Below are 26,127 nucleotides of genomic sequence, written 5' to 3'. Positions count from 1 at the left end.
CCTCCGGGTTCCCGCCTGTGCAAGGGCCATCCAGACAGCAGAGAAATGGCAGCAGGTGGCAGGCGGTGAATTCACGTGTTCGCTGGAGAGGGCCCATCAGCAGAGAGCCCCTAAGGAGCGGAAATGGAAATCCAGCTGGCTGGCTACACAACTTGCAGACCCCTTGATCAGGATGCAGGAAAAACGTGCCCACAGAGGTCTACGTCCCAAAGCTTTTTTTCTTTCTCCTGCAGTCTTTCTCAGCTTGTCCTGATGATTTTTTTTTTTTTTTTTTTGCAGGGGAAGATTCGCCCTAAGCTAACATCCATTGCCAATCTTCCTCATTTTTTCTTCCTTCATCCCCCCAAACCCCAAGAACATAGTTGTGTATGGCTGTAAGTTCTGGTTCTCCTGTGTGAGCCGCCACCACAGCGTGGCCACTGACAGATGCGTGGTGTGGCTCTGCACCCAGGAACCGAACCCAGGGGCCGAAGCAGAGTGCACCGAACTTTAACCGCTAGGCCGTCAGGGCTGGCTCGTGACAACTTTTATTTGCTGTTTAATGCTGTTGTAAGCAGAGACGAGTTAGAATTTTAAATTATCAGCACGAATTTCACAGCCTGTCTTGATCTCATGCGAGAGCGCCCATAAGTATTTCGGTTTCCCCCAGAGCAGTGGAAACCCTGCGCAGACGCCTCCCCGCTCCTACGTCACTTCTCTGCCCTTCCCTCCGCGTCGGCAGTTCCGGGGTCGGTGGTTGGCTCGTGTGGGGAAGTGACGGCTTTGGGAAAGGACGCAAGGGGCTGCCTGGTCAGTGTGTCTCTCAGGGCACCAGCGCCTTCCTTCTGTGACCAGAGTGAGTTTTGACCTGAACGGGGGCGCGCTCCGGGGGCTGTGGGGGCCCCACGTGCTCAGTTCAGTGCAACACAGCCGCTCGGTTTCACTGACGCCCCCACTGCGGCTGCCCCGGGATCTGTGCTCACATGTGCGTGCAACGCGAGCCCTCCACGGACCGGCAGCGTGCACGGATGAGCAGGCCTCGGCGCCCAGCTCCCCTGCCGTTGCACCTGCTCCACCGGCCCCGAAAACACGAGTTCAGGGCTGAGGTCGTGAAGGTTGTAAGGGGGGCACGGCCGAGGTTAAACCGAGCGCGGGCCCTTCTGCAGCATCTCTCCCTCGGCCCCGCTGTTCCCCGGATCCCGCCACCGAGCTGCGTGCTGCTCAGGCGGGGCGCCCTGGGAGTCCGTCCAGGTCAGACGTCCCAGCGGGGTACGCTCCTCGGTTCATGAGCACAGCACCTTCCTGCTGGGGTAAAATTAAGGGCACGGATTTAATTTCACATCTTCCCTTTTTTTTTTCTTTTGAACATCAAGGTTTCTAGACCTAGTCAGGTCTTATTTTAATTCAAAGCTGTCTTTATCCAAATCCCGGAAGACCAGCAGGAGAGTTCCCAGCTTCCCTGAGTTTTCTGTCCTCCCCGCCATCTGCCGCCTGGGCTAACGCGAGGGGCGGTGGCTGCACCTCCTTCGGGCCGGGCCTCCAGGGAGCGATGTTGTAAGCGAGAGAGAGACAGAGAGAGAGAGAGAGAGAGAGAGAGATGGAGAGAGAGAGAGATGGAGAGAGAGAGAGATGGAGAGAGGAAAGAAGGGGGTGGGGAGAGTCAGGAGAGGGCCTGGGAAGGGGGTCCAGGGAGTCACTGTGAGAGGGGAGAGCGAGGGTCTGCAGATGCACCCAGGCCGGGGTCAGGCTGGGTCAGGTCAGTGCTCGCTCCCACCAGGACAGAGGAGAGGGCTGTGGGCCCTCCGCTGGGCCTCTCTCACACCCCATTTTTAACAGGGAGCCGTCAAATCCCTTGTGGGGCCCGGCCTGTGGCTGGCAGCACCCCAGTGTTCGCAGATGCCTGCATCAGTAGGGGGAGAGGCGGAGCCCTGAGCCAGGCTTACGGCATTTATTTATCTGTTCGGCCGTATGGCGCGAGCTCCCGGAGACGGGCCTGAAGGCTGTGGGACGAGCATTCCTGGACGCTGGCATCACGGCTGAGGATGAGGAAGGGCTGCAGGCGCGGCTGTCACTGGGTGACAGATCGGTCTACTCTGGAGCGAGGCCAGCTCCAGCCACCTCCGACTCCTGGAATGGCCTGGGGGTGGGGTGCAGAGGGGGACCCCCACGTGGAAGGGGCCGCTGTGCCCCTCCCAGACCGTCTGCTTTGTCCTCCTGACAGCTCTGCCAGGGACCGGCGACAGTTGACGTTCACCGAGTGACACCGCTGCCCTTTGGAGCACGGACGCTCACAGACGCACCTGCGCACAGCCACCCTGGGAAAAAGCCACCTTTACTAGCCTTATCTTACAGACGGGGAAACTGAGGCAGGAGGGGGTAAGTGGCTAGTAAGCGATGGAGCCAGAATCTGAGCCAGGCTGCCCAAAGTCCGAGGTGGCACTCAGGGCCACAGTGTCCGGTGTTGGGGGTCACAGTCCCCAACTTGCAGGTGAAGACACTGGGCCTCAAGGACGAGAGGCCACCCCAAGGTCACACAGCTGGCAGATGGCTGGGAAGGACCTACGCTCGGGTTCACGTAGCGCCAAAGCCAGGACTCCTTCCTTCCAAGTGGACAGCAGGGAAGGCCGGCCCCCCAGGAGGCGTGGGCCCCCAGGTGGCAGTGAAGACAGCAGGACCCCACGCTCCCCTCCCAGGCTTGAGCCGTGTGCCCCGCTTTCCCCTTGCAGGCCGGGCCCCGAGCTCCCCTTCCTTCCTGGGTCCCCTTTCTCTCCGGTCAGTCAGCTGCTGCTAATCCACTAACTCAGGCCCATGTGGACCCAGCGAGGAATCTGCCTGATTCCAGCATCGGCTCGGCTACCCCCTGTGCTGTCCCCAAGAGGTGGCAGAGATGCCACGGGCGGCTCTAACCTTGTGTCCTGCCCAGGGTTCTGGCAAAGCTCCCGGGGCCGGCTCTCACTGGACCAGCTCAGGCCCCGTGGTGGCCTCCCTGGACCTGTCTCTGTGGCCCACGACTGCCAGGGCTCTAGGCCCCCCTGGGTCACGGGTCCCCCCTGAAGCTGGAGAGAGGGGTCAGCCCCATCGGGGCCTCGTGGCCGGAGAGGGGAGGGCGGCCCCCAGGGAAAGGTGGGGCCCCTCTTCCTGGAGAGAAGCCTGGATGCCAGGAAACACAAGCCGTACCTCCCCTGGGCCCCAGCCCGCTGCCGACTCCGGAGGATGTGGGAAGGGGCCCGTGGGCGCATCTGTCGCCTTGGCGTCCGGGATGCAGAGTCGCCCAGCGGTCATCCCCTCGCCTGTTCCCACGGGACCAGACGCACAGCCCCGGGAAGGGATGGGGCCCCACGCCCCCGGAGACGCATCCGCCTTCCGTCCACGCAGCCTTGACCTCAAGACTCGCTGTCTTACCCTTCACAGGAGAGATCCGCTCACATCCGAGAATCCGCAAGAAAAATCTGCTGCTGGAGATTTCCTGGGCGAGGTGGGGGCGTTCACATCTCACTGGCGCCCGGGGGTGCTTCCTGCTGAGTCCCAGGAAGACGGGCTGCCTCCCCTACCTCCCCTCCACCACCCACCATGGTCCTCCGTGCCAGCCCTTCCCTGAACTCTGCTGACGGGGGATCGAGCCTCAGTTTCCTGAGATCTAACAGGGATTTTGAAAATGGTGCTAAAATTCACAGGACACAAAATTCAGCCTTGTAACCATCTGACTTGCACAATTCAGCGGCGTTTAGCGCACTCACAACGTTGTACACCCCATCGAGTTCCAGGGCATCATCATCGCCCCAGAAGAAGTCCTATGCCCATCGGCGGTCACCCCCACTCTCCCTCCTTCCAGCTCCCGGCAGCCACCAACGTGCTTTCCGCCTCTATAGAGTTGAACGTGCCGGGCCTTCCATGTGGGTGAAATCACGCGGTCTGTGGTCATTTAGGATCAGCTTCTTTCACTTCATGTAATGTCCTCAGGGTTCAGCCACGTGGTGGCAGGTGGGAACAGAACCCCCTCCCTTTTTATGGCTGAGTAGTATTCCACTCTGTGGATGGCCCACGTTCGTCAGCCATTCATCTGGTGATGGGCGTTTGCATGGTGTCCGCCCTTTGGCTGAATGACGCCACCATGAACATTAATGTACCATCTTCTGTCCAAACGCTCGTTTGCGTTCTTCTGAGCACGTGCCCAGGAGTGGAACTGCTGGGTCACGTGGTAATGCTGCGTTCAACTCATTGAGGAGCCAAGCTGTTTTCTGCAGCGGCTGCACCATGGCACGCTCCAAAAAGGGGGTTTTTGAAAATCCTGGCTTGTAACCTTGCTGGGAAGCCACCAGCAACAGGCTGAAGTCCCTGGCACTTGCTGGCCTTCAATAGATGGAGAGTGAGAGGGAGGCAGTGGGAGGACTACCTGGGGAGGCACTGACCTAGGCTCACAGTCTGGCGCGGCCACTTGCAGGCTGTGTGCCCTTGAGAGGGTTACTAAACCTCTCTGAGCTTCATTTTCCTCACCCATCCAACAGGCTTGGTGAAGGTTAACTGAGCACTGAAGAGCCTGGACCCACTCTGGGCCCACAGCAAGTGCTCTGCAAACCTCGACTGTCTTTGTTCTTGGCCCACCACCCACAGGCTGGGCACTGAGGCGGGCTCTCTCTCTCTCTCTCTCTCTCACACACACACACACACACATACACACACACAGAGCATCTCATCTCATCTTGCACTGGGGCTGTCATCACTGTCACCTCGCCTGGGAACAGTCGGCTCAGAGAGGTCATATGGCTTCCCCCGGCCACACAGCAGCCTGAACCGTGAGGGGTCTGCCACCTCTCCCGTCACACACGGGCTCCCACGAGACAGCTGCCACCCCCCGCAGAGACCCAATCTCAGACACGCGCTGAGAGCGAGTGTTTAACGCCCTGAAATCCAGGGAACTCAATAATCCCAAATAAGGCCTCCTGTGCGGCCCGGAGCCCAGCCCGCAGGCAGCCCGGAGCGCTCCCGGCTCAGCGGGAAAACAGCCGCCTCCCACCCCCGCCCGGCCGCCGGCCTTTATGAGACAGCGGCTGCGCTCAATCGATCGTATCTCTGGGCCCAAACAAAGGCATCAGGGGCGCCCGCCAGGCCTGCGGCTCCCCGGGCTCCGCGCCCCGGGCAGGAGGGTGACACGGGGGCTCGAGGCCCCGGGCAGGATGAAGCCCACTCTTCTTCTTCGTTCCAGGAAGGGTTTTTGGAGAGGAAAAGGCTCTCACATCAGATGTTTCTCCTGGTGTCTCTCCACGTAACTGTCCAAGGACGGGGACCTTTAAAATTTCCCAAAGAGGGGCTGGCCCGGTGGTGCAGCGTTAGGCGCACACGTTCCGCTTCGGCGGCCCGGGGTACACTGGTTCGGATCCGGGGTGTGGACATGGCACTGCTTGGCACGCCATGCTGTGGCAGGCGTCCCACATATAAAGTAGAGGAAGATGGGCATGGATGTTAGCTCAGGGCCAGTCTTCCTCAGCAAAAAGAGGAGGATTGGCAGCAGATGTTAGCTCAGGGCTAATCTTCCTCCAAAAAAAAAAGTTTCTACAGAGATGTGTCTGCAGCCCCAGCCTCCTCGCCTCACCCAGGAACCAGCCCAGCCTGGCTGGGGCCTGGAGTAGGGGTACGGGGGGCGGGGGGCGTTGGAGGGGGTCTCGGCCTCCCCAGCTTGGGCCCCCATGCAGGGGCCTCAGCACCGAGACCCAAATCCAGGTCCTAATGCCACCTTCACCCATGGGGGTGACTTCAGCCCAGTTACTTAATTTCTTCGGGTGTCAGCTCTCTCATGAGCCAAACGGGTGCAAACGGGTTGATACCTTAAGAGAGAAAACGCGGTTTGTGAGAGCCGGTCACTGGGGAGGCTCATGGGAAACCAGCGTCCACATGTCTGGCCTCGTCAAGGCCGCCCCACTGGGCCCACGGATGTGGCGGCCAAGGGAGCAGGTGTTCCGTGCTCGGACCACACAGCCAACCTGGACCGCCCCCCGCGGGCCCCCCAGCCCTCCTCCGAGGAGGCTCCCCCGCCCCGGCTCTGCCCCCAGCCGTGTCCGGAGGCTTGTCACTCATTTTGTCACGACGATGGTCCTGGGAGCAAGGACCTTCATTTACTCCTTTTGACAAATGAGGAGCCAGAGCCCAGGGAGGTAAGTCTTGCCCAGGAGACGGCCCCTTGCACATGGGGGGTCCAGCAGGCCTCTTCCTCTGCAGGGGAGCTGCCCCCCCATGAGCCTCCGGAGCCCAGGCTCCACCTGTCCTGGCAGGAGCCGGGACAAGATAACACGTGGTCCAGGCAGCCTTGTCTGCTCTCCAGGACTCGCCCACTGTGGCCCAGCCAGGGGAAGGGGTCAAGGCTCGGGCACTGGAACAGCCGGGGTGACACAGGGAGGGCTGCTCAAGGCCCAGTCTGCTTATCATTCACTAGGAGCTCCCTCGTCGCCTATGAAAAATACCAGACTCCTCCCCCAGCCTGCATGGCCCTGCCTGGATGCCCCGGTGCCAGCCTCCTCTCCCTCCTGCTCCAACTGCACTGGACTTCCTTCAGACATACTTCTTAATGTGTCAGCTCCTTCTGGCCACAGGGCCTTTGCACACGCTATTTTTGCTGTTGTCATCACCATTTCACCTAGTGAAGTCCCGTTTGCCCCTTCAGTTCCAGCACCAATTCACTCCTCGGTATACGGGGTGGAGTGGTGGCCCCCCGACAAGACATGTCCAGTCCTAGCCCCTGGTACCCGTGAATGTGACCTTATTCAGAAATAGGGTTTTTTGTAGTTGTAATCAAGTTAAGGATCACAAGATGAGATCATCCTGGATTTAGGATGGATTGGGCCCTAAATCCAACATCAGGTGTCCTTTCAAGAGAGAGAAAAAGAGAAGACACAGAGAGGGAGGCAGTGCGATGATGGGGGCAGAGGTCAGAGGGACGAATCTGCAAGGACACCAAGAATGGCCGTCAGCCATCGGGAGCTGGGAGAGAGGCGGGGGACAGTCGCTCCCTCGGACCCTCAGGAAGGAACCCCCCATCCTGCACCTTGCTCTCCGCCTTCTTGTCTGCAGGACTGTGAGGGACTCGCTGCTCGTGTGCCCACGCTCCTTGAGGAGCTTCCTCATCTGTCCATGCCCCCAGCACCCAGCACAGCCCTGCAGAAACGGGGCACCCAGCGGAGGCTCGAGGATGAATGAGCCCCAGAGGGCAGACCCAGGTGGACGGGAGTCTCAGGGCCCAGCTGGGCTCAGCTCCGGGGAGCGTCTCCCGGCGCGGAGAGCAGGCCAGGAGGGATCAGGCCGCATGGGAGGTGCTGAGCGCCCCGGCCCCGGGAGCATCTAAGCGGAGACAGGACGGGGGGGCTGCTGCCTGGCCCAGCCCTACCGGGTGGAGCTGCAATCTGCACCGTCCGAGGTCTCCTCGAGGACCAGGATCCTGTCAGAGGTCTGTGCATGATGCAGAAGACGCTCAGCCTGGGGGGGAGGGCACAGTGCAGGGCGGGGCGGGAGGGCTGGGCACCCAGGAGACAGAGTGAGGTTCCTGAAGGGCCGCAGTGGACTCAGAGGAATTGGTGCAGAGGACGCACCAATAATAGGGATAATAATAACCATAAAGTTGGACTCATAGGTGAAAATCAAAGGCAGCAGGACGTTAACTAACTTGTCCTTCATTCTGGATATTGCGGCTGAGGTCACTACCTCACCTTCGTAAGGCTCCTCGTGATTCAGAAAGTATCCTCATAATCCAGAGAGTACATTCACGTGCTACCTTAAGCAAAATGAAGTTTGTTTATTCTCCATGTAAAAACCCCAGGGCATGTGGGCGAGGACCAGAGCTCCCCGGTTTCAGAGACCCAGGCTTCTTACATTTTGCTGCTCTGCTTTGTGAAGCTTCCATTCCTAGAGCCACTTCATTGCTCTAAAATGGCTGCTCCCACTCCAGCCATCACAGCTCTATCCCAGCCAGAAGGAAGTGGGAGAGGAAAGGGGAAGGGCATGCCGCTGTCTTTAGGATACTTCCTGGAAATTGCATTCTTGTGTACCAGCATAATAAACTATAGATGAGATAATAACATTTTGGAAAGTTTAGGTGGTATCTTTTCCCTGAATTATTTCATTAATCCCCCTGACATCAATTTAGCGTGTACCACGTGCCACTGGCCTCTCTGCATATAGTCACCTTACCGATTTCTCACAACCACCCTCCAAGGCAGGTCCCAGGGAGCCTATTTCACAGACGAAGAAACCGAGGCTCAGAGAGCACTGACTTGTGTGCAGTCCCACCTGGAGGACACAGCAAGGCTGGAGCCGGAGCCCAGGGCCCCCTGACGCCAGGCCAGCTCCATCACCCCACCTGCCGCTCAGGCACCTGAGCTTCCCCCCCGTTCTGCGCCACCCCGTGAGTGCCGGCCCCTGCGAGTGTCCTCTTCATTTCCTGATGATTCGCACGGTCCGGTCCACCCCAGACGACCCTCAGAGGGAACCAGGGGCACAGAGAGCGCTGGCCGAGCAGGTGGCCTGCGGGGACAGCCGGCCTCCCACAGAGCGGGCACGAGGAGGTCCATCCCCGGACCAGGGGGCGGGCAGCTGCTCCGCAGGGGAGCGTCCACGGGGCTCTCTGGGCTGTTCCGAGGGAGGCGCGACCTCTGCGGGGCTGTGCCGGGCCCCCCTCAGACAGAAGCCCACCTATCTGTGGTCCGCCCCTCCTCCATGGCGCACACGAGAGCCGCCCCACTGCGGCGTCCGGGGTGCGTGGCAGGCGCCGAGCCCCAAGCCTGGGTCCCCAGTGACACCAGCTACAGCCGACAGCTCGCTCTTGCTGTCCCTGTCTGGGCTTCATGAATCCCCAGGGTACCCCCAAAATCCAGGGGCGCCTGGTGTCCCCGAACCCTGCTTTGCCCTGAGACAATCAGTTTGGTTGCTCAAAATCTCCATAAGCTCCATGCAAACTGCAAAGAAACAGGGGGGCTCGTCTCCCGCCGGGTCCCCAAGACTCGGGGGCGACACTCCCCGGGTTCAGGCAGCCCCCTGAGCAGGGCTGTGCTCATAAATGCTGCACCCGAAGCCCGTCAGCGCCAGACCCCTGGGGAGGTGGGGGGGGGTCCATCCGCACACACGGAGCCCGGTGGGGTCCCCCCGAGGAGCACCCCTGCCCCCTGCCTGGTCGGCGAGGACGCGGAGTTAATTGCTCCCCACGCAGTGAAAGGCGAAACCCCCGCGAGCGCTCCTGGGCTGCGTGACCAAATAAGGCAATATTACATCGGCCTGTTGACAGCGCCCGCGGCGGCCGAGGGCACCGCGGAGGGGCACCCCTGCGCCTCCCGGCTCCCCGCATCCCAAGCTCCAGCCAAGCCGGCGAGAATCCCCTTATGGAAACAACCATCTGTCACTTTGTAAACACGCTCCCGAACCCAGAGGGGGACCCCGTCTGGCCTGCAGGCAGCCGGGTGGCAGGACCCGGCTTGGAACGTCCACACGCACAATTTAAAGGAAGGCAGAGCCCCCGGAAGTTTTATTCCAGAGCTTGAGCGAAACCAGACGCCTCTCTTCAAGGGTGAACATCATGCCTTTTTCTGCCCGAGAATGTATTTCCAACTTTCTTTTGCAAATAAGACCGTCGCTGCTGCTGCTGCTGCTGCAGAGAACCGCGGGCAACCTTCCTGTTCCGAAAGTATTTATAAAACCAGACGCTCGGCTGGAAGGGCCAAGCTCTCGTAATGGGTATTCCTAAGAAGACAAACGTAAATGTTGAAACCCGTTACGAGGCTTTAAACGCCAAACAAGCCTGCAGCTGGCTCGCATCGGCGCCCTGCGTGGGGAGCAACCTGGCCCCAGGGGCGTCCTGCCAGCGTCGCCCGACCCCGGCGCTGTCCACGTCGGCCGCAGTCGCAGAGCTGGGGTGGGGCATGGGTGTCACAAAATGGGGGACCACAGGAAAGCATCAATCTCGCCTCCAAAACGGGATTTTTAGCTTGTCGTTCTCCCCCTGACCCCAGGCCCCTTGCACTGCCCCGTGCAAGCTTGGTGTTGGGGACGCTGGCTGTTTTCAGCTCCGCTCTCCACCCCCGGGGCATCGTTTCCAGACATCGCAGCCGTTCAGGAAATGCGTTCTGGAAGCGAGAAGGAATGAGGGAACGAATGAATGAGTCGGTGATTGAGTGAATGAGCGAATGGGATATATCATAGCATCCTTCCCAATGGCGGCCTCTGACCCATCTCCCCTGAACGTCATCTGAGGTCGTGCAGGATGGCCTGCGGTGGTGGCCGAGCGAGCCAGGACCAGCTTTGGAATAAAATCATCGAGCCCAGAGTTGCTTTCTAGGGAGGCCAACAGCAACCAGAATTCAGCTTTCCTGCCCTGCCCCCCTCGAGAGTCCCCCTGTGGTCCCAGAGTTTCCTCCACCCCCGGGGTCGGGGGGCGTCTCCCCACATTCCCTCATTGCCCGGCCCCTTGTTCACACCCTTGAGCCGTCCTCCAATCGGGGAGCAGCACCAGCGAGCGCCCAGCTGCCACACTGTCCCCGCGGCCGGGGCTTCGCATGGAGGCGGCACCGACGGCCGAGTGTCCCGCAGCTCAGCTGGTCTGGGGGCCGTGCGGGTGGAGCCCGGGGGCCAAACCTGGGGACCGCTGCCTTCCACGCCGCCCACCTGGGGCAGGTGTAACCCACTTCCCAGACAATGAATAATATCTCGGGGACCGAAGGCAGCTTTTTCAAAGGGCACATCGCTGGGAGTCGGACCCACCCGTTGAGGGTCCCGCCCTGTGGCTTTGGCCAAGTCACCGACATAAGCATTTATCCGCTGACACAGCAGCGGACAGAGCAGGCAAGGATCCTGGACCTTGAGACGCGGCCCAGGGACACGAGAGGCAGCCAACGTTCCCTGAGCGCCTACTGTGTGCTCGGGAGCCGTGCTCTGCGTTTTTCCCGCCTCACCTCACTGAACCCTCTCTAGACCCCCTCTCAGAGCAGGTGCGACCGTCGGCTCGTTTCCCAGATGAGGAAACTGAGACCCAAGAGAAGAAACGATCTGCTCCTTTTCTCCCTTGCTCTTAACCAGACCTGTCGCTGGACGGACGGTCACCTGCCTGGACCTCGCCCGCCTCACCCAGGAAATGGAGACGCAGGACCCTTCGTCTGAAGGGTTGGCGAGAATATTCAAGGAGATGGTGAACCTCGAGTGCCTGGAACAGTGTGGGGAACAGAGGAGGCACCTGGGGAAGGAGGCAGAGTGATCGGAAGAGACTATCACTGGGGGGGGGGTAGTGGGCTGGAAATGGGACCTCTCCCCCTCGATAATCTGACCTTTCAGAGCTGAAGCCACGTGGATGAAGGGAGAGAGCGTCCCCGGGCGCTGACCCTCGCCCTCAGCAGAGAATCAGACCAAGCCGGGCCCTGACGCGGTGGTCGCTCGGGACCACGGTGCAGGCTGGCGGGTGCCATGCAGGCGAGAGTCGGCTGGCCTCCTGGGGGAGGAGCTGACCTGCACGTTAATGATTAACACGGGCGTGACACCTGCCTGTGGACTCTCTTGTCCCGCTGACTCACTTTGCAAACTCCGCTCGCCCTCGGAGCGGCCTGGGCCACCTCGCCCCGGATTCCGGCGCAGGGGGATCTGCAGCCCCGCGTGCTGACCCTCTGAGGGGAGCTGGCGCCCACCGGCGGCCGGTGCTCGGGAGGCGCTGCGATGGAGGGGACGCCGCTGGACCCTCTGCTGGCCAGTAAGGAGCGGGCGGCGTGCCTGGGGTGGGGGGCAGGTGCCAGCCTGCCCTCTGGGCCTCGGGAGGACGTGGGGGACCCGGGAGCGCGGCTTCTAGGCGGGGCCCACCAGCCTGATAGCGCGTATGTCAGTGCAGGGGGCCTCCCAGGGGGTGATACCCTCCCTCAGGACGATGATTGCGTCCCCAGGTTCTGTGGACACTCCGGCCAGGTCACTCTTGTCCTGCACGCTGCAGGGTGTTTAGCCTTGTCCCTACCTTGTGTCCCTGCCTGGCGAGGCACAAGGTTGTCCCCCTTGGGTAGAGGTCTCTACCCAAGGGGGACAACCCCATAAGGTCTCCAGACATTGCCGATGTCCCTTGAGGGCACAGTTGCCCCTCACTGTTGAGAACCACCCCATGGCTCGTACTGAGCGCTGACTGTGGAGCAGACGTCCAGCTGAGCCTTCGGGCCGGGACGCCTGTGAGCCTCACGGGGCTCCTCAAGGTTTGCCCTGGAACCAAGGCTTTGGGGCCAGACCTCGGCTCTCTGGTTGACCAGCTGGGCCGCCTAGAGCAAGTTGCCTCACCTCTCTGTGCCTTGGTTCGCTCATGGGTGTAACGGGACTTATAAAGGGATGCCCCGAAGGACTCCGGGATGGAAAACACTTGAGTTAGAACGCGTCAAGGGCTCTCGCTCGGCACAGGGCCTGGCACCTGCTAAGTGCGGCTATGATCCCATTTTACACAAGGGTAAAGCTGAGGCCCAGAGAGATGGAGCCACCGGCCGGAGAGTCACACAGTGGGTGGCGTCAGGGTTGTGAGTGACCCTAGCTGCCTCTCCACAGAGCCCCCTCTGGGAACCACAAAGCCCCATCCACCCCCTTGCAGGGGAGGGACGTTGCAAAGGGGCTGAGGGTCTGCAGACGGCCCTGCCCCGCTCTGTGGGGCCTGGGCAGCGGGCTTCGTCTCTGGGCCTCCGGGGTGAGGAGCAGATTCTGTTCTGAGCAGCATGCACTGAGTGGTCCCGGTCTGCCTGGCGAGGCACATCCGTCGTGTCCCTCCCCACCAGGTGGACAAGGACCGTGAAGCTCAGAGAGGGCGAGACACCGGCTCCACCCTCCCGGCCACCAGCATCCTGCCCCGCGAGCCTTAGAGAGGAGCCTCTGCTCGGTGGGGTGTGGGAGGGGCTCTGAGGACGTCTTGGGGCAGGATGGAGGGCATTTCTGGAGACAGGGCCCTCCTCTCGGCTCGTGGGAATCTGGCCACCGAGGCCCCGACCTGGATCTGCCCGCAGCTCCCACTCCGTCCTCTGATCCCCGAATGAATGAATGAATGACGTCGCTCCATCCGTGAGCGAATGCACGGAGGGACAAAGGAGGGGGCTGCTCATACCCCCTGCACCCCTCCCCAGGGGTCTCCAGGACGGGAGCCGGGGTGTCCTCTCCTGGACCACAGAAGGGGCGGGAGGCGGTTCCTCGCAACCCCCCCCTCCATGCTTTCCCCTCAGAGGTCAGAGGTCAGAGTTCACAGGGCAGCTGCCTTCCCAGAGATGTCCTTGGCCAAAGCCGGAGCCTCCCCCCGGGGGCTGACCCTGCATCTCCCGGGCCCTCCGGCCTCCTCTGGGAGCCGAGCTCGGGGCAGAGGGGCACAGAGCAAGGGCTTGCCGAAACGAGCGCATGAGCTGGACAAGGACGAATCTTTATTTTTGGTTCGTTCTCAAAGTGTCTGAGAGTCAAGACAGAGGGAGGAGGAATGAGATTGAGCAATCGGATGTTTCCCAAGGAGCCCTCAGGCGGCGGAAACGTCGCCGCGTTTCTGAGAGCCCGGCACCGAGACCTGGACCGGCCGAGGACCCGCTTCCTCCTCGTGGCCTCGGACGGCCAGGCGGGCAGCCGCGGTGGCATCGCTGTCCTCGAGGAGGCAGAGTCTCCCTGGGTGGGAGGGGCGGCCTGACGCACACAGAGGAGGGGACTCCGGGCTAGGAATTCTGGGGAACGCCGAATCTCGGAGCGAAAGCATCAGCCATCGATAATCGAGAGGTGAAGCTGGAGGCAGGAAGGGAGGGGCCGCACGCAGGGTCTGCGCCACCCACGTCTACAGGGCACGAACATGCGCGTCTCCAGGGGCCTGGGAGTCAGGCGTCAGCCTCCGTCTCTCCCAGGAGCACTTCTTGGGTGGGATTTCTGAGTGACACTCCTATGCTAACTGCGCAGCCCCACCCGGCCTTAAGTAACCAGTTGCTGGCAGCACAGGGCTGTACCTTGAGGGGTCCCCTGGGCAGACCCCTTGTCACGCTGTTGGAAGCTGCATCCTCCAGTGTTCATTCTTTTGTCACTAAGCTGTAGGGTCTCAGAGCCTTTGATTATAACACCGGCACCTCCAAAGGGGAGCAGTTAGACATGTATCAGTCAGTCACACCCTAGTATAAACATGGTCAGCACTGCTGACTGCTGGCTGCATGGAAACAGGCTCCACTGCGGGATGTTGGCCAGCAAGATGTGTGGGGCCACAGGGAGGGTCCCTGCCGAGGGCTGGGGGTGCATGGCTGGCAGCGAGAAGCCGCTCTCCTTCTCCAGCTGTCATCAAAGTTTCCCTTTCAGGGCCGTGCGCGGTCACTTCCTCTCAGGGTGGGGGCGGGGAAGGGCAGCAAGGAGACCACAGGGCCTGATCTGAGGCAGGGCTCGATCCTGGTGCCGGGGCTGCCCCGCTGGTGTGACCTGGGGCAAACCAACCTCTCGGCTCTCAGCTCCCCCTCTGTCAAATGGGTCTGCTCCCACCACGGAGGCCTCCCAGTGGGACGGGATGCACACGACAGCATCTTCCCGGGCGAGGCTCGTGGTCTGACAGCAGAGCCGGGACGGGCCTCCCTCTGGCCACGGCCTCCATCTCCTCTTCAGACGAGGCCCCAAGTACCTGACTCCGCTGGGAAACTGGGTCTCCTTTTCCCCCGTGAGGAGAGGCATCGTGGGGTCTTGGGGGAAGGTCTCCCGAGGGGCGGGAACGTGGCCGGATGATTTATGTCACTCTCCATCGATCAGAGGAGGGGGCCCCGAAAGAGGGGACGGACTCTCCGAAGGTCAGAGGCCATTGTGGGCGCTGTATTCTCAGGGTGTCCAGGAAAACTCTGACCGGAGGAAACAGACAAATAGGAAGAGGCCGGGAGGGAGGACCTTCCTGCCCCGAGGGGAGCCCGGTGCACCAGGCCACACATCCCACGCCCCGGGATCGCCCACCCGGCCCAGCGGTGTGTCCTCAGGGAGGGCGGGCCGAGCCGGCTGACAGCAGCCAGGGCGAAGGCCTTGGAAGTGTCACCAGCCGCATGGGTTAGTCCTCCTGTGACCGTCCTGTCGGGAAAGGCCCTCGGGGCCATGGTCTTGGCGGGCTCTCTGGAGGCGGAGCTGTTTGCTTTAGCAATTATCTCCCGCAGGTCTTAAGTAAGACGTTTACATAAGAGGAATTCTGGGACCTCGGGCAGTTCACGACCCTTCTCTAGGGCTGTTTCCTCATCTCTGGCATGAGGTGGGAGTTGCACAAACAGCCGCTTTGCAGGCAGAGGAGACCCAGGGAAGGCCTCTGGCGGTTGAGCAGCAAGGGGAAAAAAGCCTTTGAAAAGGTGGAAGTGGTTTTCTCTGGTGTGAGGGAAGTCCAGAGGTGGGCACTTCGAGATCCCAGGGCTGGTAGGGGCTTCATGAAGTCACCAGAGACCCAGGGTCCTTCTGCCAGTCTCCTCTGCCACACTCAGCCAAGGCCCAAGATGGCTGCTTGAGCTCAGGCCATCAAATCTGCATTCCAGCCCAGGAAAGAGAAAAGGCAAAAAGGGCATTCTCCCTCCCTGGAAGTTATCCATACACTTTCACTCGTTCCCACTGACCTAAACTTAGTCCCATGGCCCCACCGAGCTGCAAGGGAGGCCAGGACACACAGTCTTTGTTCTGGATAGTCACATGCCAGCTAAAAAGTAGGAGTGGCTTTGCTAAGAAAAAGGCAAAGAATAAATATCGGGGAGCAACTGGCGGTCTGTGGCGCAGGTTCGGGACAAACCGCTCGTGCTGGTGCACGTGGGCCGTCAGCTGGCCAGGGCCCTGGGTCTCCCCTGGTCCCCCTGAGCTTGGGTCTCTCATCTGTAAAACGGGACGGTTGGTCCATACCGGCCCTGCTTCGGATGAACGACTCCGTTGAAAAGGAAGGCAAAGGCGAGTGCAGAGAAACCTCGGGAGCATCCGACCCGTCGGCTGCGTTTGGGAACACCCAGCGTCGCTGTGCGGGCCTCGACTTTGTGTCTCAAGTAGGGAGGCGGTCGCTTGGAGACATGGTTCCCAGTCCCGGCCAAACGTGATGTTCTTTCGGACGCGCACAGGCAGCTGGCATGACCTCAACTACGAGACAGCTGTCCCGCAGACACTGAACTGCCTCATTTCCTGGGGAGGTTTGACACACATGTCTGTGTTCCCTTCCTTGGAAACTGTAAAGTGATCGCATGCGTCACCTTCCTGGAGCTGGGAAACAATGCATGAGCAATCGGATTTTTTGTCGCCGTCCACCGTCCTATAATGGGATATTTCAGTGTCGCTGTAGTGACATTTACCCAGGATGGTGCCCGACGACGTGGTTCGTCCATCCAGGATGAGTCCATGTCCCCGATCTTCTCAGCGTTCCTGAGACGGAGAAGCATGTGCTGAAATGAACAGGCAGCTGACCTCAGGGCCTTTGCACGGCTGTCCTCTGGGCCTGGAAGTTTCCTCTGCTCCGTCCCTCAGGCCTCCAGGCCTCCAGCCCTTCCCTGACCCCTGTCCATGTCACCTCGTCATTCTCTACCCCCTCACCCCGCTTCGCTTTTCTTCAAAACCCCCTCGCTTTTCAACACGATGTTATTTGCTTTTTCTTTCTGCCGCGTGAGAATACAATTTCCGTAATGGCAAAGACTTTTTCAAAGCCTGTATCCTCGGCACCGAGACTTGTGCCAGGGCCGTAGGAGGCGCCCCGCGAATCTTCACGGCCTGGAGTCATCCCCTGGTCTGAATATTTCCTGGGGGTCCTTGCAGACTCTATTAAAGACAGGAAATACTTTCGGTTCCCCCATCTAGCGACTACAGGGGGGTCCTTCTCTTCAAGCGGGACAAGACGTCCGAGCGTGCGTCTACTGGAGTACATGCTGTTAGGTTCCGTCTTGTTCGGGAAGGGTTTTCGGGGAGTTTACCAAGATCTTTACAATTCCTCAAGAAATAAAATAATTGGGCAGTTGGCATGGAAAATGAGGCACGGGGAAAATAAGGTTCTGGAAGGAAGAGGGTCTGAAGTGACAGGCGGCCCTCGCTGTGAGTTGCTGTGGGCAGGACACGGGGTGTCTCAGCTATTCTTGCTCACGCGCTGTCCATGACCGCGGTGGGGGTAGGCACCCGAATGGATCCCCATTTTACAGATCAGAAAACTGAGGCACAGAGAGGAAAAGGCACTTGGTCAAGATCCCTGAGCTGGCAAAGGGCAGGCGGCGGTGAGCCAGGAGTCTCTTAGCGGGTGGGCCTACCATGTTCCCGGCCTGGATCGAGGAATGTGGAGCCACCTTTGAGGGGCACGGAGCCCTAAATGCCTGCTGGGGGTACCTTCTCAGGTCACCTCCAAGCCCCCCAGCAGCCGATTCTAAGAGCGAAACGAGCCGCCATACCATCCACAGTGTCCACGAAATACGACCACACCCGTCACTCAGGAGGACGATGCCCGAGACCAGGGTGCAGGTTTTGCCACTTTCCATGGGTCAGGATTCCTGGCTGCAAGCAACAGAGAGCAAGTCGGAGTCTCCATCCAGGAGGGACCACGGTGGCAGGCCCCCCGGAGAGGCAGGAACGAAGGCGCCTGGGGGAGGCGTGAGTGGGAGGGACAAGGGTCCCCCTCCGCCTGGGGTCCAGGACGCCCCTGCCACCGCACACGGCTGCCACAGCCACCAGACAGTGCCACGGGGTCCCCAGAGAATCCCAACCTTGCCCGTCTAGAGGCTGAGCCGCTCATGGCGCGTCTGATTGGCCAAGCCTGGGTCACAGGTCGGTGGTCCGGTTGCCAGGGAGACGGAGCTGGAGGACTTCCCATGCGCTGGGGCATCCTCCAATAGGAAGGGGAGTTAGGTCCTGGGCAGCCCCCTATCCAAAATGACTAAAGCCCACCCCATCTTCCCTGAGGAATCCCACAGGATGGCCTCGCATGGGGTCCACTGAGAACCACAGGCTCTAACTGTCCGAGAAGCTGGGGGTCAGGGGGCTGGTGCCTTTCTATGGAAAGGAGGCCCCTGAACGGGGGGAGCTGAGCAGGCCCTGAGGGCAGGCCCGCAATGCCCCTTTAGGAGCAATCTGTGCTCCTTTAGTGCAGAGACCCGTGGGTGACTGCGGCCCCAAAGCGACAGCCCCTCTATTGGTCCTTGGAAATGTGCAAAAGCATCTTTATGGGGTCCATCCTCCACGTGGCAGCTGTGGGCGCCCACTCTGGGCCCCACGCTTCCCTGGACAAGCTGCCCCAAACAGTCTCCCTGGTCCCGGAGCCAATGTCCATCCTGTGAGCCACCGAGAAGCTGGGGGCCCTCCGCCAGGTGGGTTGATTTATGATATAGATGGCTCCTTTGAAACCCTCCCGGCTGGCAGGAGCAGGGCAGCCGCCGGGCATGTTTGTTTTCGTTTGTCCCGGTTGTTTGGTTTATTGAGCTGTCCCCGTCAAGGGTCACAGCCCCCACACGCTGTGCCGGCCGCAGCCTCTGTCTGCCCAGCCCCGTCGCTGCCCTGCACTGCTCTGTGCCCGGGCAGGACAGGCTGGTCAGGTCTATATGGACCGTATGGTCAGCTCTATATGGACCGTGTCCACTTGTGCCCATCACCCTCGGGATTCTGGACCCGCTGGGCCCTCGGGACCAGAGGACAGGAAGAGGGAGACACTGGGCGTCTATTCCTCAGGCCACTCCTGCCAGGCAGGGGTCCCTGTCCTGAAGGCCCCAGTGCCCACCTGGCAGCCCTCCCCTCCAGCCCAGCCCTCTGGGGTCCTGGCCCCACCGTCTCCCTGCCCTCCACGGCTGCTTGCATCCGGGTGCCCCATCACTCCTCGTTGATGTCTCAGCTGTCCCATGCCTCTGCAAACTGTCCTTTCATTAAACCTGTTACAGGCTGAATTGCATCCCCAAATTCCTGTGTTGGAGCCCTAACTCTCAGCACCCCAGAGTGTGACTGCATCTGGGGATGGGGCCTTTAAAGAGGTGATCAAGGTGAAATGAGGTCACGAGGATGGGCCCTAATCCAGTGTGACTGGGATCCTTATAAGAAGAGATGAGGACACAGATGTGCACAGAGGGACGACCCTGTAAGGACACAGGGAGGAGACGGCGTCTACACAGCAAGGAGAGAGGCCTCAGGGGGAACTAGCCCTGCCCACACCTGGACCTCGGCCGTCCAGCCTCCAGGACAGTCAGAGTCTGTGGTTTCAGCCGCCCCGTCTGTGGTGTCGGTTGTGGTGGCCTGAGCTGACTGTCACAAACCCCCTCCAGAGGCAGCGGCTGTGGGCTGCCAGGCTGTGACCTTGGACAAGGATTTCCCACCAAGGACATCAAGGTGCTGGGCCAGGTGCTCCCTGCGTGCGTCACTTCATTCTCAGAGATGGGTGCTCCAGGCTGCTGGATGCGGATGAGGGGAAGGAGGCTGAGTTTGAGAAAGCTGCAAAGGACGCCACAGCAAACAGGACAGCCCAGCCATGCGCCTGGGGGTCCCATTCCCGCCCCTCCCTCTCCTGCTTCTCTGAGAGCGAGAGGACTCATGGTCCAGAGAGGGGAGGCAGCCACCCGGCTTGCCCAAACTGGTCCTAAATCCCATAGACTGAAGTTAAAAGAGGGGCTGGTGCACAGCTGTGGGCATTACCCGACTTGTCAACCCCCTTCCCCGAGGGGCACAGGCGATAATTCGAGAGTCCTTCCCTCTGTGCGTGGCAGAGGCGTGAAGAGGTCATTCGATCCCAAAACGACTCCAACCACCACGATCAAAGGCCACAGAAACGGTAAACGTGTGGCCAACAGTGGGACATTGTTCCAAATGCCGAGACACGGCCACGGGTGGACCGTCCTCCCCGAAGGCCCTGCTCCCCGTGCAGAGCACGGCCGAGCGCCCGGCGAGGCGTAGACCCATCGAGGCAGACGTGTGCTATGGGATCCCAGCGCGAGCGGGGTGGGTGGCAGGGGTCCCCACGGCCCGTCCAGCTGCACCGCGGACCCCAACCAGCAGGCTGGCCCACCACGGAAAGCCCATCAGCTGCCCCGAGGCCTGAGGCGGGGGCTGGTGGATTCTCCGAGTGTGAGGTTTTACATCAAATGTATGTTAAGGGGGCGCCTGAGGGTGGCCTGGGGACGTGGACTCGCCCTCTGCTTTTGCAGGACAAAGGAAGCCGCCTCCTAGTCAGGGCCGTCCCCAGATGACCAGGGCCTCATGCGCTATCGCTCAAGCCCCGTGGGCGCAGCGCCATCCGGCTCTGAGCCCTGGGGAGCCCATCCGGGGTCGGGTTTGGCTTTTCGTTCTCAGATTCCCAGCAAATGTCTGGGAAAGTGTTATCTCGCCCGGGGAGAGGAGGGTTTCTGAACAATCCTCTCTCAGAGCGGCTGTCATTTGCATATGGTGGCTGAAAATGGGGAAGGAGCCCTCCAGGGGCCCTCCGGAGAGGAGGCGGCCGGCTGTCCCCAAGAGGCAGCTCCACCTGGTCTTTTCTTTCCCCGGAACCGTCACCACCCCACCCACACTGGAGAAGAAGGTGAGGCATTTGGGACAAAAACTGCTCCCTTTGAGTCAAAGACCCCGAGTGACACCAAGGCGTGTCCTTGGGTCTCAGGGGGGGCTGGCGTTCCAGGCCGTCTGATGGGCTGTTTCACCAGGTGAGCCCCTCGGATCAGATGGCGACGTCTCGAGTCTTTGTTGGCAAAGCCCCTAAAAGGGCCGGAGCCTTAAGACGCAGATTAAGAAGCAGATACCCCAGTGACTGCAGACGGTCTTCTTGATGGCTTCAGTTTTAAACCAAACTCCGTGTGAAGCGATCCTTCTCTGGGGACGCGTTTAGCCATCGACTCTGAATGAAAGCCTGATCGCTCTCTGAGGACCGGCTGAAGGGTCCCCCGGCCTTTTGCGGCGGAGAAAAGCCACCAGGCGTGTTGAATTATAAGAAGGGACCTTATAGAGAAATCTACCATCCTCGAATGACTTCAAGACAGACCTGGAGTCCGTCATCTCGCCTCTGGTTTGTAGCCAAGAGCCTTGGCATCCGTGTTATTTACTCTGAAAATAAAAAAACAGGCCGCGTTTTCTTTGATGGAGCATTGACCGTAAATATTTGCACCGTTAATTAGCGTCCGTTTAATTCCAAAAACTCAAGCAATACGGGGCAGCCTCCGCGAGACCGGTCCACAGGCCACAAGACGTTAGTCAGACCTGGAAGATTGCAAGCTGAGTGTCTTCCCCTGGGCCCTTCGCCCACTTCATCCTGCAAACAAACAAACAGGCGGAAGGTTGAGGAGAGGCCAAGGAGCCCCGAGCCCGGATTTTGGATGTAGCAAATTAAAGGGAGTAAATATGGGTGTTTTTTTTTTTTTTCTATTGTTTCCATAACCTTCTTATTGCTCCGGTAATAATGTGTTGCAACTGGTATGTTGAGTCTATTCACACAAATTCCAGATCCTAGAGAAACAAACAGAAGGTCGCTACAGTGTGGCGGGAAGAGTTCTGGAGTTAACTAGAAAGTTCTAGAATCAATCGGATCCCGCTTTCCCAGCTGTGTGGCCTTGGGCAAGCCATTCCCCTTCTCTGGGTATCAGTTTCCTCAGCTGTAAGCAGGAATAATAACTCAGACCGCGAGTGATTAAGAAACATAGATAAAAATAATAGAGTGAATATTTAATTCCAGCTCCATCATGTGGCCCCAAGATCTCCGAGCCTGAGGGAGGCCATCCTTCTGCATCTAAGACGGGAGACAGCAAATGTGACGGGGGTCCCTGCATGAGGCTCAGAAAACCTGCGCGAGGCACAGAGGCGATTGGGGTTATTTTGGTATTTCCCCAAGCACCAGTGATTCTAATTTCCCATTTCCGATAGGGATACTGGGTCCTTTAGAAATAAAGTTCTGCGAACCTTTCAAAGGAAGGAAATGCTGACAAGCTACGACATGGATAGACTGCAAGACATGGAGCTGAGTGAAATAAGCCATCACAACGGACAGAGACTGGACGATCCCACTTGCAGGGGGTCCCTGGAGGAGTCAAATCCCAGGGACAGAAAGTAGGATGCTGGGGTTGGGGGGTGGAGTGAGAGTTTCATAGGGACAGAGCTTCAGTTTGGGAAGATGGTGAGCTCTGCGGACCAATGGTGGCTGCAGAGCGATGCAAATGCACTTAGGGCCACAGAATGGTACACCCAAAAATGGTTAAAAGGGTAAATTTTATATGTATTCCAGCACAATTAAAAAATAGATATAACCCCCCCAAAAGGGAGCTGGATTAAAGAAAAATATACAGTGATTCACAGCCTAGTTGGATCTTGGCTCAGGCTCATGGATGACTGACGTCGGGAAACCCACATTTCTCCCTGGCGCACATCAGCTCGGCCACAGACTCTGGCGCCAGGCTGCCCGGGTTTGGGTCCTAGCTGAACACTTAGCACTGTGTGACCTCGAGCAAGTGCCTTCCCCTCTCTGAGCCTCGGTTTCCTCATCTGTAAAGTGGGAATGAGAACGGAGCCGACTGCCCAGAGCTGATATTTATCAAGTGCTTGGCACTGGGCCCGGCACACAGTAAGTGCCGTCTAAGTGCTTGTTAAATAAACAGACTCTCGGGGAAGCGTGGGCAGCCGGCCGGCCAGCCACAGACCCCTCGGCAGGTTACACCCGTGAGGATGAAGCAGGTCCTCTGCATCCGGCCGGGCCCAGGCTGGCTCGGCAACTGCGGGTCACTGTCGGGAGCCCGTGGTGTCAGCAGCGAGCAGCTGCCTCGTGTCTCCAGCTGCCAGGAAGGCTGGGCCGCGGGAGGTTCCTCTCCAGCTCTCTTCCTCCCGTCCGCACCGCACAGCCGCTGAGCTCTCTGCCCAGCCCTGCCGGGGGGCCCTGGGGCCACCTGGGGACCCCTCGCCCCTGGAGTCCTTTCAGAAGAGGCCTCGGCAACAGCCCAAATGGCCATCAATGGATGGATGGATGAACCAGAGGGGTACAGGCCGTAGGGTGGAATATTACTCAGCCACGAAAAGAAATGAATCCACGCTGATCCAGGATTCACATGGAGGAAGCTCAAAAACGTGATGAACTAGGAAAAAAGAAAATGATGATCATGAAGAAAATTTTTAAAAAAGAAAAAGACTGGAAGACCACAACGGTAGGGTTCCATTGGTAAGAAACTTCCAGAACAGATAAATCCACAGAGACAGCAGACTGGTGGCTCCCAGGGGGGAGCGACTGCTATGGGGGGGGTGGGGTAATAGGAGTAATAGGAATGTTCTAGAACAAGACAGTGGCCAACATCGTGAATGGACTAGACGCCACTGAACTGTTCACTTTAAAATGGTTAGTTTTATGTTCTGTCAATTTCACCTCCATACAATTTTTTAAAAAATTTTATAAGAAGACCCACTCAGTGCTGCTCAGGGCAGCCACCCGGGGCCCACGGTCTGACGTGGCCCCCACTTCAGACTCATCATTCAGGGGACCCCCGACACCTGCCATGCCAGCCTGCTCCCGCCCGCTCCCCCATCTTTGTGCCTTCCCCCGGCCTCCGCCCCAAAGCCCCCCTCAACCGGGAGAAGCCCGCCCGCCCTCCGATGGCCCCCAGGTTAGGGGCCGCTGCCAGCTGAAGGAGCCTGCCCTGCATTTCAGCGTCCCCCCACAAGGCCCTGCCCGCCTGATGGGGACACACACAGGACCGGCCTCTAACCCGGCGCTCGGGGTGCCCAGCTTCCGGGCCGGAAGTGGTTTCCCTTTCCAGCTTCACGAAACCCCGAGAGGCAGCGACTGCTGAGGCCCCGTTTATAGATGCACAGACCGCGGTGCCAAGAACCAGCTGGTCCCCCACGGGGTCCCAGCCCCCTTTCTGCTTCACAGAGGCCGGGGCCTAACTTCGCTGCCACGTCGCTTATCTCCTCCAACAGTGCGCCGGCTCTGGGCGCTGGGGCCTCATCTTGCACCCCCACCCCTGCAAGCCCGAGTCGGGGCCCTACCCACAGCGGGCGCGCACAGACCCAGGGAGAACTGACAGCAGACTTTGTGACACGACGAGAAGTCAGTATTGGAATGACCTGTGACCCTGGGCGTGTTCCGAGGAGGAGCGACATTGGGGGCAGGGGGTGGTGAAAATTTGGGCATCTCCTGGTTTATCTGAGGGGCCTGCAGGCGCTGTACTGAGAGGTCAGCAGAGGGGGGTGACTTTAGACACGGTGACCCTCTGCTTGTCGGGTCAGCTCTGGCCTCTCACTGGCTCCTGAGCAGCATCTGGGAGCAATGGAGAGACCAGCGCTGCTGCTGGTGGCCTGGAGTCACGTGCAAGTTCAGAGTCTCTAAAGGCCCCTGGCGTCTGATAAGGCCCGGGCCTCCGGGCGGGCTGAGCCCGTCCCAGCCGTCCCACCCGGGCCTTCAACCTACAAGGCCAATTTTATACCCAGGCCAACCCCAGGGCCTTAAGCGCTGGCCCCAGCCTCGCTGGGAGCTGCCTTCTCCCCCTCCGCTCCGCCTCGCCAAAAAGGGAAACCATTTTCCATAATTACAAGCATTGTGCGGCATGATTGCTGTGTCCTGTAATGATGACTGGGGCTGTGATGACAGCCGTGTCACCTCCTCGCACCCGTCCCCTGGCCCCTCTGCCCTTGACAAAAACGTCTCCCTGACATGCACAGGGTGTCCCTGACGGCCGCACGGGGGTCCCCGAAAGACAGGTTGGGGGCTCCATCTCCCCCCAGCCTGAATCCTCCTCACGCAGCAACGTTTACCAAAATAGCAGCCGAAACCAAACCTTTGTAAAAATGAGCTGGTTCAGGTACTTGCTAAAAGATCTTTTTAAACCGGACAGGGTTGAATATCTTTTTTAACAGTCTGGATCTACGACAGGCTTTTTTTTTTTCTCGCATATGTTGGACACAGTTGAAGGGTTTCATCAGAACATAACCTAATTGGAGCCAAGAAAATTAAAAGAAGAAAAATGGCTTTAATCGGAATGAATCAACATCTATTAATGGCTTTTTAACATATTCCTGCTAATAATAATGCATTAAATAATGTGCATTTTAAAACTGGCTAAAGATACAATAGCCCATCCCTGCCCCAAAAAGGTAAACAATGAGCGTTAAAAATAGCCCTGGTCCCGTATTTACATTTTTCTTCCCCCTGAGCCTTTTTGGTTTATAGTTCATCATTCCAGGGGTTAGAATTCTAAAATTTTCTCTGTGTATTTACACAACAGAGTTATTGCCATGTATCACGCTGGCTATCAGACCCTTCCAAGAAAAATGAGTTTTTATCTCCACTCCTGCACAGCCATGGTGTGGGTCAGAGGGAAAAGCTAGGAGACGCATGTGGCCCCAGCAAGGGCCGGAGACACAGCTTGACTTCCGCCCAGCTTCCGCCGCCCTCCCGGGGCAGGCGTCCGGGGTACACAGCATCCCCCTGCCCCAGGGGCTTCTGGGCAGACCCTGCACGGGCGAGCCTTCGTCCACTGAGAATAAGAAATCCGGCCGGGTGCCATTTCTCCGACATTCTCAGTCCGGATTGAAACGAGACAAATACTGAGAACAGTGGCAGGTCCCCTTTCTCCCTGGCCAGCTGGGAGGAGGGAAGCGGGACTCCTCTCTGGGTATAGCACTTGGAATGGGGGGCAGGGAAAAACGTTCCGGGCCCGAGACATTGCTTTGTGGCTTTGCTGCTACTAGAGGGGTTTAGGCCCAGAGCGGTGCACGTGGGTCCCAAGCCCAGCAGGCCTGGGGATCAGGCAGGACCAGCATCCTCGACGATGCACAGATTCCCTCCACATGGATGTGGTCCCTCCCCATGCGGGGACGGACTGGGTTTGTTTCCACCCAGGGCCAGCCAAAGCTGGTGGCGGGTGGAGCATTAACTAGGCAGGCGATCCAGGGGTCCCTGGCACGGGCGAGCCCCCGGCACCAGCCTCGTTCCTCCTTGGGGTGCAGAAAATGTGACACAACCTTTCAAAAGTGAGGTGGGCGGGCGCTGTCCCCGCACCGCGGGGGCTGGGTCAGGGAGCAGTTTAACGTTTTGTTTAAGGGAGCCCTGCCACAGAATTTATTGTATTTATCCGGAGGTGTCAGGGGTGTGAGGTCTGCAAAGACAGAGGAGGCGCCTTCCAGCTCTTCCCCGGTGCCCACATCTCTGCTGCCTGGGAAGATGCTGACTGGTCCAGACCCTGCCTTCTAAACGCCAACAGGGCTGGAGAGGGGGGCACCTCCCGAGCTCCCAGCCCTGATGGGGTT

General features: G+C 59.4%; 1 protein-coding gene across 1 annotated transcript in view; it reads left to right on the top strand.

Annotated features, from left to right (window-relative positions):
- The first annotated feature begins 11,547 nt into the window (after positions 1-11,547).
- The window catches only part of ANO1 (anoctamin 1), a 166,076-nt gene continuing 151,496 nt past the window's right edge, over positions 11,548-26,127 (top strand). Inside the window, exon 1 of the mRNA XM_046643436.1 lies at positions 11,548-11,689. Within this exon, the coding sequence (XP_046499392.1) occupies positions 11,656-11,689 (34 nt within the window). The 5' untranslated portion in view covers positions 11,548-11,655. The remainder of the gene's footprint in view (positions 11,690-26,127) is intronic.

This window comes from Equus quagga, chromosome 17, assembly GCF_021613505.1.
Source record: "Equus quagga isolate Etosha38 chromosome 17, UCLA_HA_Equagga_1.0, whole genome shotgun sequence".
Taxonomy (NCBI): Eukaryota; Metazoa; Chordata; class Mammalia; order Perissodactyla; family Equidae; genus Equus; species Equus quagga.
The sequence above is the reverse complement of the archived record's forward strand: the minus strand, read 5'-3'. Positions and strand labels throughout refer to the sequence as shown.